Source organism: Struthio camelus, chromosome 2, assembly GCF_040807025.1.
Source record: "Struthio camelus isolate bStrCam1 chromosome 2, bStrCam1.hap1, whole genome shotgun sequence".
NCBI classification, from domain to species: domain Eukaryota; kingdom Metazoa; phylum Chordata; class Aves; order Struthioniformes; family Struthionidae; genus Struthio; species Struthio camelus.
Genome location: NC_090943.1, coordinates 47,338,026 through 47,350,311, shown reverse-complemented (window position 1 = coordinate 47,350,311; position 12,286 = coordinate 47,338,026). Strand labels below are relative to the sequence as shown.

At 37.8% G+C, this 12,286-nt stretch overlaps 1 protein-coding gene across 2 annotated transcripts in view; it reads right to left on the bottom strand.

The window, feature by feature from the left end:
* Positions 1-12,286, bottom strand: part of STT3B (STT3 oligosaccharyltransferase complex catalytic subunit B) — a 51,152-nt gene that overhangs the window by 3,451 nt on the left and 35,415 nt on the right. For both annotated transcript variants that reach the window (XM_068935497.1, XM_068935496.1), the window contains 8 exons: positions 10,681-10,729; positions 8,924-9,078; positions 6,997-7,208; positions 5,999-6,186; positions 5,279-5,450; positions 2,717-2,890; positions 1,559-1,672; positions 303-515 (listed from right to left, as the gene is read on the bottom strand). In XM_068935497.1, the coding sequence (XP_068791598.1) occupies positions 303-515; positions 1,559-1,672; positions 2,717-2,890; positions 5,279-5,450; positions 5,999-6,186; positions 6,997-7,208; positions 8,924-9,078; positions 10,681-10,729 (1,277 nt within the window). The remainder of the gene's footprint in view (positions 1-302; positions 516-1,558; positions 1,673-2,716; positions 2,891-5,278; positions 5,451-5,998; positions 6,187-6,996; positions 7,209-8,923; positions 9,079-10,680; positions 10,730-12,286) is intronic.

The window sequence follows — 12,286 nt, the reverse complement described above, 5'->3', positions numbered from 1 at the left end:
CTTCCAGTTACATGAAGACTTAAGAATTGTAACAGCCAGTGAAACACTCTTATTTCCAGTTAGCATTCTCCCTATTACAAAAAAAAAAAAAATCTAGCCTTGTGTCTTCACATGCTTGTAAGTTAAGCAGACAGTAAATTAACAATTGTTACCAGCAGGCAGGTCTGATATTGGACACTAACATGAACAGTATCCGTAACATTCTGGCTATTGGAAATACATAGTTCACCAGCTATGTGATTCACTATAAAAATAAACTGCCATGTCTTGACCCCCTTTGAGTTACTTCACTGGGAACCCACCTTCTTTGACAAATACTTCTGTTTCGGTACAATGTTGGTTACTCTAGGTTTATGATCCAATGTCTCTCTGTTATCTAGTTGTTTCACCTTGTATATTCTAACAAGCCAGTGCTCTGATGTAAAGGCTTCCTCCAAATGTTTAAATTTAATGTCCTTGTTGCCAATCTCAGCATTGCGTGTACGATCAAATCCTGGGGGTGTCCGGAAATCCAGCTATAAAATTAAAGTTGCACATCAGTTTGAGACAAAACCCAAAACACACATCATGGCAAACTGAGGTACGGCTCTGTACGTTGTACTACGTGTCAGCTGTTTCCTCTGGTGTAGTCAGAGGATGACACTTCTTTTACAGTGGTTATTGCTATATAGGAAACACTCAGTTAATTGTTACAATTGAAAAAGAGACTTAAAAAAAAAGCTTTATTTCTCCAGATGACAGGAGATGATGTTCCTTCTCAACAGGAATATAATTTCCTCATTCAGAAGTGAAGCTATTCAAGTGCAAGTCTGAGGTACAGCAGCTTGGGGTGGCTTTTTAGCCTAGCTGCTCACTTGTACTCTCCACTCTCTCTTATATTGAAAGAGTTTGCACTGTTTTTCCACACAGGTCTGATAGTTCATCTTATGTTTATCAGTTAAATTCAACCTCCGCATTAAGAGGTAAAAGATCCAACGGACTCAAAGTTTTAGTCAAATAAATGAATCTTGTGCTAATATATCAGAATGAAGGGCCCTTTGAGGCGAAAAATAAGAAAGAAAAAAAGCAAATGGCAGATGTAGCTGCATACATCTGTGCTTGATGATTCCAAAGGGGACTGACAACTCTGAGAATTACGCTCTTACTATATAGCGTAGTGCTGTTTTATTCACTGATGTAACTTCAGTAGAAATCAGTTTCTGAAAGGTACTGAATAAAGACAATTAACATTTCCATTCGTGTGTTGCTACTGCCAAAAAAAAAAGAAAAAAAAGCATAAACCCTCCCATAACATAAATGTTAATACTTGAGCAAGTGCACGGCATAATGGAATTAAGTGGCTTGTCTGAGGCAATGTGAAGGACAGCAAAAAGCAAAGTTTCAGTCTAGGTTGGCCACACAAATGCTTTTGTCTAGAAGTTGTCAGGAGACCATGCTTGTCTCTTACCTCTTGGTCTGCTACTACAAACAGTCAATAAAGCAAAGACAGAAAACACATCAAGGTAGCATTTGTTTTCTTACATTGTAGTTGAGATTCAGTAGAAGTTTAACCACTAACCTGCATCTCTCCAAATCTGTAATAAGACATTTTATACATGAGGCAGTTCAGCAAAGTTGGAGAACCTGCCTTGTCTACCCGGAATTCTCCCTGAGGAGTAAAGTAATCACTTTCCTTTGAAAATGAAAAGAAAAAATATATGTAGTTAATATAAGGTAATCTCTCTTCAAAGTAATTTCTCATTCCTTTCTCCACAAAAAGCCCCACCCTTACTTCTACAATTTAAAAGTAGATTCAAGCTAGCTTGAAACAAACAAACAAACAAAAAAAAAGAGATGTTGACTCACTAAAGGCAAAGTAAAACCATCTGCGTGTAACCCAAAACGCAATGGAACAATCTTCCTAAATCCATTTTATTGTCCTGGTATAAGTTTTGTCACTCACAGTAAACAGTTATCAGAAAACTAATCTCAAAATATAAGAAAAACATTAGGTGGGCATCTACCAAAATTATTCCTTAAAAGGGTGAAAAGCACTGCACTGTGATTATAGCAGGTTGGTAACATTACTGTAAACGTCATATGTGCACAGCGTCTAAAGAAAAATGTCCTGCCATTTTCATCTTCTGGCACACGATGAAACTAATCACCTGCGTAGGCTACTCCCTTAAGCCTGTGCTCAATATCTATAGTTTTTGTTAGGCTTAAGCAAATGTTACTACAGGCTTCTGCAGTCTCTGAAATATTTGAATAACTTAAATTCTACATAAGTAAATATTCACACTTTCACTTGTCTCCTACTATTACAGAGTTTGAAAAAATCCAAAATGCCAACTATTTAAACATTCTAAACATTCTTACTTTTTAAAGTATGAAGGTGCATAGTGAGACACACGAGAATTACAGAAGATATCCTGTACTTTTAGTATCATGCAAAAAAGTGAAAAGCTTTCGAGCTTACTGACCTTTCAAAACCATAAATATTGAAAGAAACTGGGCTACAGGTCTCTGCACTCCTATTGTTCTAGGAAAACAACCCATAACACATTTTTCAAATAGAATTGCAGTAAGCAGTACAGATTTCCCTCTACTATGATAAGCACCACCAGAAAAGCAAGAATGTAAACAAAGGTTAAAAAAAAAAAAAAAAAAGTACTGAGACAAACATACAGAAATAACGTGCTCGGCCAAAAACGCTCCAGTTATACTGTCCACTTACCCGAATGTCTTTGGGATGTTCCCCCTCTGCTATTCTCACCATCCACAAGAATTTATTGATATCGTCACCAGAGTAGCCAATCACACCACCAAAAATAATCAAAACATAATCCACGTCCAGACTCCTCATGATCTCATAAGCTGCTGACTCATTTGATGACATTGCCTTTCCCACCTGTATCATAACAAAAATATTTTAAGTATCTATATAGCTGCTACAGCACACATCATCAGATCAATAAATCTGTAAGACCAAAGCCCAAAAATACATACTTAAGCAACCAAAGCCCATACTTTAATTCTTGATAAAGAAAGCCCATTGGCTCTATTTAGAAACTCAAAAACCCACCCTAAACTGAAACATTTTCTGTAAGTGCCTCTTGAAATGAGGTTTTGAGTACAAGATGTAGCATTATGGTTTTCTTTTTGTGGCACCCACAGATTTTTCAAATCACAGCTGTATGGACAATAAGTTAGTCTGTCAGATACAAAGTACCTGATCAAAGCTTTAGACACAGCCTACAGTGAATAAATTATTTGAAACGTTAGTAATTGCTTGTTTTTTTCCTGAGCTCTGTCCTTCACTAATGAAGCAGCCATGTTCAGTACTGAGTAGCATGCAGGCATCCTCAGCATTGAATTCACGGGAAGTTCATGCAGAGAAAATGCCTGAATTAGAACATCATTTAATTAAAAACATAAGCATTTTGGCCCCCCAAAAAAAGAAACTTTCTAAAGCCGTATGCAAAACCTCTTCGCAAAACGGCTTGTTTTCGTGAACTGAAGAAAGAATTCTGGCATTAGTTCAGTAATTTCGTTTGCCATTGTGGCTCCTGTACTTAATGTATAAGAACGTATCTTTGTAGCAAAAGGGTGCGAGTACACTATAGATAACTGAATGTTACCAGTTTGAATGTAATTAAGTCAAGAACTTAATTAGAAAATGCTAAGCTTAAATAAACTGCAGTCTGTTAAAAAGACTGGTAACTTCAGTTTCTTGGCCATTACCCGAATCAATGTGAAGTTATTCAGCGGATTTCCATTTCTGGGCAGGAGGAAGTCATCTGGCAAATATCTCAGGGACATGCCTCATCTACAGCACAAGTTCAAGTACTTGCTACAAAATACCTTTACTGCTCAGTCCTCCTCTTTATGGAATATTTGTTTAGAAATGGAGATCAATAGGGCCAGCAGTCACACGGGAGAAGTACCTTTATTAAAACACTGTCTTTGCTAACTGCTGTAATGTGTGCGGTTACTGTGCTTACGAACTACAGCTGACTGCTCCATATTCTCTCAATTCACCCTCTCCTGCAGCGATCTGTTGGTTGACATTATAGTATCTGCGCTTCTACTTCTTTTGGAAAAGGGAGAACGTAGAGACCTATCAGATTTGAACGTCCGTCTAAAACATACTAATGCTGTCACGTCAACAACCAAAACAGGGGAAAAGTGCCTTAGCGGATGGGAAGGCTTCTTGACTAGTAGTAGCACCAACAGTGCAATTTCCCAAGCTTTCTTTTTGACTGGTGCCTGTTTCCTACCCTTTCCAAAAGCATATATTAATCTTGTACATATGATTTTTTCCCCCCTAAAATACAGAGTTCTCCCCAGGACTTTATATGCTAAACGCCCAGCTTTCAGTTAATTTTGAACACTGCTTTTCTGCAAATCTGGCCCAACTGTTGTACTCTGTATTAACACAAGACAAGCAAGAAACTATCCTAACAGATTCCCCAAGTTCTTCCGCTGTTCTGCTGCTGTAGCATAGTAGAGGTTCTCAGACAAAACGCAGCCACTGAGTGATGACTGGCTATCGTTACACAGAACCTAAGAAGATTTCAGCCCAACTACAGTTAAGAGCACTTTTTTTCTTTTCAAAAAGTCTTTAAGTTACCCAGGATGGTGCCCCTGTAACCCACAGGCAATGCTAACAGCCTTGCCTTTGAACATGTGCAAAAGGCTTAAACTTACTCTTCAGAAGTGAAAGAAATCGAATATACAGATGCTTAGTCTAACTGCAAATTCAAGAAGATGGAATCGCATCAAAATCAGCAACACTTCTACTACTATTCATATATTTTCTCAGATTTCCAACATGACTGAAAATTCATTTCACACGGTCAATTTATATAGTGCCATTCAAAATCCATTAAGCAAAGGGACTGAAGAACTGAAAGAATCCTATTTGAACAGTGCTGCTAAGGTAGCACCAGGTAAGCTTTCACAGAGCTAATCACTGGGAAAACAGTTATACTACTAGATGCTGTCTATCCTCCCACAAAGAAAAGTGGTGAAACCAAAGCAGTAGTCAAGTTTTGGAGACTAAGTACACAAAACAGAAACCCTAAAAGCAAAGTTGATTCCCTCCAGCCCCAAAAGCTGTCTTTTATACTGGAGTTTTAATAAATGCCAAAAATCTGTTTCTTCCACCTCTGTGTTTTCCACTCCACGTGATTTTTCTTAATATTGTCATATTTATGAACAGATGCTTACAACCTCATACCCCACTGAAAAGCAAACATTTTGCTGTTTTTACTTCACAGAAAATTATCACCCTTACCAGAGCTATGTGGCTGTTGTTCCAAGTATTGTTATCAACTAAGGTTGTCCGGTTAGCCATTCCTGCTATCTGGTAACCATAGTCCCACCAAGACATTACTCTGGCATGTTCATCGGTGTTTTGTCTCAGCCAGTAATAGGCTTCTCTGAAGTCATCTAGAATATTCCGAGTACTGAGGAACAGAGGTCATTTTATTCACATTGATACTAACATTGGCAACAAATGAGCCGCACCACACTAAATCTGGGTTCTTGAGTAAGACCTGCCAGTACATTCAACTCCCTTAGAGGAATTCAGTCACCAACCTGCACTCAGAAGTTTGAGCCCGCGGAGAGCTGGACAGCCAGAAGCTGGCCTATTTTTGAAGATATGACTAAATCCATTCCCACTTGAATATATATTCATAAACAAGTTTTCCCCAACTGACTCTTAAATACGTAAAAAATGTATTATCCTCTTTACTGACTTTGCATAGAATTATTTTTATGTATTTACATAAAATACTTTATTAACAGCTTTTCTTGTTTGGGTTTGTTTTTGTTTTTGTTTTTGTTTTTGTTTTTAAAGAGTAGAGTATTAAACATTTTTCAGTCAGGTGACAATTCTGCCTAAATACAGTTAAGAGTGATTAAAAGAAGGTAAAGCAAATCACTAATACCAAGGAACTAGAAGTGGTTTTGCCCTTAAGAAATTATTTTCAAATCCGCAGAGCTTACTTACCCATCATGGTTATAGGAAGCGAGAACAACGCTGGGGCTGGAGTATGCATTGCTAGTTACCCAGGTACAGTGGACAGCAAACATCATCAACAGCATCAGCATCAGCATAGTAACAATGCTCTTGATATTGGGACCTAGGCCTTCTTCTGTTTTTTCCTGTTCAGATACATGTTTTCTCACTTTGCCGGCCTAAACGAACACAAACATATCTGTTAGGGTAACCTTTATCCAAATAATTCTCCATCCTTGACAGTGGAACTCAAGGCTTTTTCTTCACTACACAGATCCCATAAATGTTATGGGATACAAAAAAAGCTAGACCAATTTGTAGTGTAAATTAACTAGGTAGGCACAAGAATATTTTGGCAATCCAGCAACTTGTAAAAATGGATTATTCACAGAAAGCCTCCTTCAGAAGACAACAACTATTACACGAGGGGTTGATGCATGACATTCTTCATACGGCTCGGTGTGGTGACATCCTTTTATAAGATATGGTGGAAGAGAGAAGATACAGATAGCTACTGTTAGGAAACAAGGAAGTCTGAGCCCAATGCATTGCCAGGCTCTAACTAATATCATCTCATTTGGGAAGGAGAGAGTATGTAAGTTTATGTATAGAAAATCTTCCCATAAAATATATTATCTTTTAATTTCACTATATCTCAGAGGAAACACAACAGGCCAAAAGGGGCAACATTCAGCGACACAGAACAACTATAACTAGTTAAGGAGAGCGAGCAACTGCCTGCCATCTCTGGAAACCTTGGTCAACATTGCGGACTTTTACGTAGAAGGCTCATCATCGGTCAGCAGGAAGGAACTCCTTCCATACTAACACTGATACACATATGTGTGTGTGTGTGTGTGTGTGTGTATAGATATATATACACATATACATATACACACCCATACATACGCATACACACGCCAATGTTGGAACACCTGTCAAGCCAGCGCAAGCAGAAGCAAAATCTAGCTTTTGCTCTCTCCCCTTACCTTATCATACAGGTTGCCTGGGTTTCTTTTGTCATCTTCATCACTGCTGTCTTCTATTGGCGGATTTTCCCTCTTCATATCATCACCCAAATAGTGCTCAAAGACATTGGAGAAAGCAATTGCAGACAGCATACAGACCACTGGAGTCAAAGTGAGCATCAGACGAACCATCACACCAGCAAAGTAAACGGCGCTGATTGCATACAGAGCAACTGCAGAGAAACAAATCTGCTGATGACATTTAGAAAATAATATTCTGAATGCACACATACATGCTCCCCATAAAACTAATGTTGGAAGTGGGTTGATGAGCATGTCTTTATGCAAAGATTTGAGTATGGATTTTCATTTCATTGCTTTTTAATTTACAGAGACACAGTGCATCAACGTATATCCCTTTTAAGCATCAAAGCTTTCCTGAAGTTCATTTAATAACTGTTAGCAATATTACACCCCCATTTTGATATTCATTAATAATCTGTCAGAAAATATATTATTAGTGCAATTTAACACCACACACCAAAAACAATATGTAGTTTCATTTTATTAAAATGGCCAAAAGACCCTAGACCAAACAAGTTATTGAAACGGCAAGAGTAAAAGGAAGAGTTAGAATTTCTTATAAATATCAAATTAAAATTTGAGATACCTGTGAACAAATTGGGGGCTTGTCTACATTACAATTCCACATAGACCAATAATGATTTTGCTAGTCCTATCCTGAAGCAAGTTTTCCTGAACCACGTCATCTCCACTCCCCCAAACCACAAAATTAATATTCCTACTGTTCTGAAAAATCTATGAACACTTTTCTTAGAAGAAAAGGAGAGTCCTGTATGTATTAGCTAAGAAAAAAAAAAATCTATTCTTCAAGTAATAGTGGTTATTGCTAGCTTGCCACAGTTTTGCCACAGAAATCATCATATGACACCGATTTATCAGATTACATTACGTAAGTATTTTCCACTTTATAGTTTAGTAGTATGGCTCTCCGTTCTCACCCACAGGTCTCTTTAAGATGACTTAAATGGACGATGCTGCAATAGGAGGCCATAAGACCCCTAGCCCTAGTTGAGAGGGAGTTTCCTGGCCCTGGTCTTTACCAGGACCCATCGTAAGCCACAAAGAATAAAATATTCCAGGGTCAGAGGATTTAACACAGTAAACGTTCTCACTGCCCACAGGGTAATACTCAAGGGCATCCATAGGGGAGTCCTATGGGGCAGCCGTAATAAACTGGGGCTCCTGCACCTGGTAAAAGTACAATATTACGAGTACATATGGTTTGGAGCGATCTTCACTCCTGTTTGGCTAAACTGCCAAATCGCATCCTTAGAAGCCCCATTTAAGTGTGCTTAGCATGGTACAGCTTCTTACAAATCACAATTTGTTGCCACTGACCCAGGGAGACCCCACACCAAAACACCAAAATCTCGGAATTGTGCCTTAGCTCAGCAAGATTCAGTTCACTAAAACAGAAAATCTGGAAAGAGAAAGGTGATTTTTGCATCACCATCTGTGACTGGACGAGTGCTAGAGACCTGAGGAAGAATCAGGTGCCTTGGTGTCTCCCTTCACAGGTGCCTTGAGCTGTTCGCTGGCCCTGGGACACTGGACCCTTAGCCCAGCGTGCGAGATCAGCACGTGGCAGATCACGCCATGCTAGCCACAGAATGCAATCACACTCACAAATATTTTGATGCAATTTCTTAGAAGAGATATTATTATTCCTTCAATCCCTGTATGAACTGCACATTTATATACTGTTTGAATTACTGCTTGGTGCAGGCAACTGTTAATAGTTGTCTTTAAACAAATCACTTTTAAACCTTTTTTAATACAAGCCATATCCTAGCTTTGAGCAAACACAAGAGAATTGAGCTGAAGACAAGATTTTTCAAAACAATTTAAAAGTATTTTCTCTTACCAAAGACTCTTTCATCATTGATGTTTTTGATACAGAACCACAGCCCTGCTGGGAAAGTACACACGAGAATATGCAGATCAAAAAAGAAGGAAACCCATGTTGTAGGCTGATGCTCAGACACAGAGGCAATGATCGGGATGTGAATTTTCGCATACCTTTTTTAAAAAAAATTCAGTTCAAATTATTTTGAAAAGATGAAAGTATTAAAACTTGTAAACATTAGGAATTCTGAAATTCATTTAAAAGGAAGCATTTTAAAGTGTTAATGCTTTATTCAGCAGAGATCTGATGAAACTTACACCCAAAAAAGTCCCCATGTGCTACGGTATTTAGGAAGTATTTGCTGTATAGAGTTATTTTGAAACACCAATATAAAGGCTTATTCCCATACTAAGCAAAAGAATGAAAGTTACAGATGTTTTGTTTTATTATGGCTAAGAACCAAGCAAAAACCACTCAAATGAAAACATGCAGCTATGAAAGCCATTATTACATTTTGAAGTGATAGCAATGCACGAGAGTAAGTCTCCTTAAGTTTTCAACGTGGAATCTGAAAGCTCTCCTTTGTATAAGAATATTTTCATTTTCTTGGCATAGAAAGCTAAAGTACTACCTACCAGACCAGTTACTGTTGGCCCCACATTCTTTCAGATACTGAAAAATCAGGCCTTGTCTACACTTGGAAATGTTTGTTAACTAAACAACATGTAAAACACTCAGTGTGGACAAGGACAAAAACATGTTCTCCATTAAAAGACGACTAGACGTACAGACCTAATCTGGGGCAATGCCTGACCAAAGGGTGAGGTATTGAACATATGTCCTTTTCTTCACTGAGATCTAGGTCTCGTTCAAAACTGCATTAACGTGTTTTAACGCAGTATGATTTTCTAATGTAGACAAGCCCTCAAAAGTTTGATGCTTTGTATATATGTAAAGACCACTTCATTTATAGGCAAGGAAGAACATTTGTATGTTCTTCAAATAATCTGAGGCTTCTGTTACTGACATCTATTCTACCTCGTTTATCACAGAGTTCCTACAGAGCTGGACTTCAGAGTGCGAGAAAGATGCACTGAAGTGGGAAAGTTCTCCTTATCCCTCATTTTAATCTTAACATCTATCAGCTGAAATCCACCTGAAAAAATATTCACTTACAAAATATCTGTATCTCTCTCTATATAGTTTTATTCAGATTTTCTATTACTTAAGTGGTTAAAGAATCCAATACTGGATTTTTAAAGGTTAACTAAAAAACCAAACAACAAACAACCCACCCACAACCACACACATGAATGAACCAGAGTTGTTCAGAGTAGACATCTGTATACACAAAACAGATGTATAAACCTAAGAAACAGGCAACACGCAAGAACATATATGCAACATCTTTGTGATGTTGTACGATGTTGCACAATGAAAACAGCTAAAGTTCAAGGCTCCTAGACATTTTTACATCTGTCCTTGAGTGCTGATGCAACTTTTAGTTATTTTTATGCTAAGAAGCAGTTTCACATAGAATATACCATTGCTCTTTCAAAGACTTCTAGAGAAACAAGAAATTTAATAGACAAGTTATTGAAGAAGGTAAAATGGCTGCAAAATCTTGAAATAGTTGCTACAAATGCTCTTTGCAGACAACCAACTGAAGCACCCTATATTCTTCTTGATGAAAACACCAAAGGGATTTGAGAACAAGGAGAGCAAAAGTTGAATGCTCTTGATAGTTAATGCTTATGCCCTTTATCCCTACTTACCCAGTGTCCCACAATGAATAAAATCTGCCACTCCAAGGAGCAATATAACCTGTGAAAGACAAGGAGAACATCTTTTTCTGCTTAGGCATTTAACTGCAATATTTTTTCTGCTCCTCCAAATTTTAGCATCAACTAAATACCCTGATGGCTCGGTAACACGAAAGCAGAAAAAATTTCATTAGATGTTTAAATTTTCACAGATGTGAACTAGACCTACCATGCTAGGCAGTATATCAACCACAAATCTAGTTTTATAAGAACACACTCTTACAGGACCATATTGCATCAGTTTAGTATCAAACACACATACCCCTCAAAAAAAAAAAAATCAAAGCGATGTGACAATAATTACAGAGTATAGGTTGCTATCTGTCATATTCTTTGGGAAACATTTTAAAGAAGCGTAACAAAAAGAATACATAATTGATAAAAAAAAAAAAATCAATTAATTCTTTTTCAATGCCTGAGCAGGAACCTGGGAATGATTTTTAGATAAGACACCGATGTTCAGTTAAACACTTGTCTCATACTGTTTCTCTACTGATGTATCCATTTGTGGCACAGAATACAAAAACTGCTAGTAGACATGCTGATAAGCTTCACGTGCATCTTTTTAAACAAAATCTTCATATATATGAATACCATTATAAGACAAAAAAGAACATCGTTACAAGATGAAATATAAAAATTATTAACATGATTCTTAAATTTTATTTCCACCTTCCTTGCTACTGTTTTGGCTTCTTCTATGTACATATACAGACAAGTTGAAGTATGAAAAAAATTAAACCCTCTTATTACCCAAGAGGGCTTTGTGCATGAAGCAGTAAATTTTCCCTCTATTTGAGATTTAAACTTAGCATCAACTGACCGAACATTTTAGTTTAATATCTTGTTTAGATATTTAAAAATTTTGGTTCAGGTTCTGTAAGACACCATTTTTTTCCTTCAGTCTTTAGAGGCGGCAAAGCTTGCTCCCAAACCGTGGCGTGCGCAAGAAGGAGAAGGAGCTGTCAATAGATGGGGAAGAACAGCTTATGGGCTTCTTAGAAAAAGAAGCTGGATGTATCTAAAACATGAGACCAGATGGGATTCACCAGAGGATGCTGAAAAGAGTCAGCTGGTGTGATGACTATCTGTATCTTCATCGTAAAGAAGGAGGGCCCTGGGGGCCAGAAAATGGCTAATGCTACACCTTTATAAAAGGCAAGAGAATATCCATGGAGCTACAGGCCAGTAGCTTGGGTCCCTGGGAAGATCATGGAGCACAACCTCCTGAAATCTATTTCCAAATATATGAAGAATGAGAAGGGAATCAGGGAACAGTCAGTGCAGATTTATGAAGAGCTAATCATGCTTGACCAACCTGACTGTATTATCTGATGAAAGAACTAGCTATGTGGAGAAGGAGAGACCAGTGGATGTCAGATACCTTGACTTTAATAATGCTTTTGAATCATTTTCTACATTTCTCATTTGTAAGCTGAGACAATGGGCAGGAGAAACAGACCGTTAGATGGTTTAATAAATCGACTGGACTGACAGGCTCCAAGTAGTCCTCAGTGGCCTGGCGTCCAGTTGGCAGCTAGGAAGAAGCAGAATACCC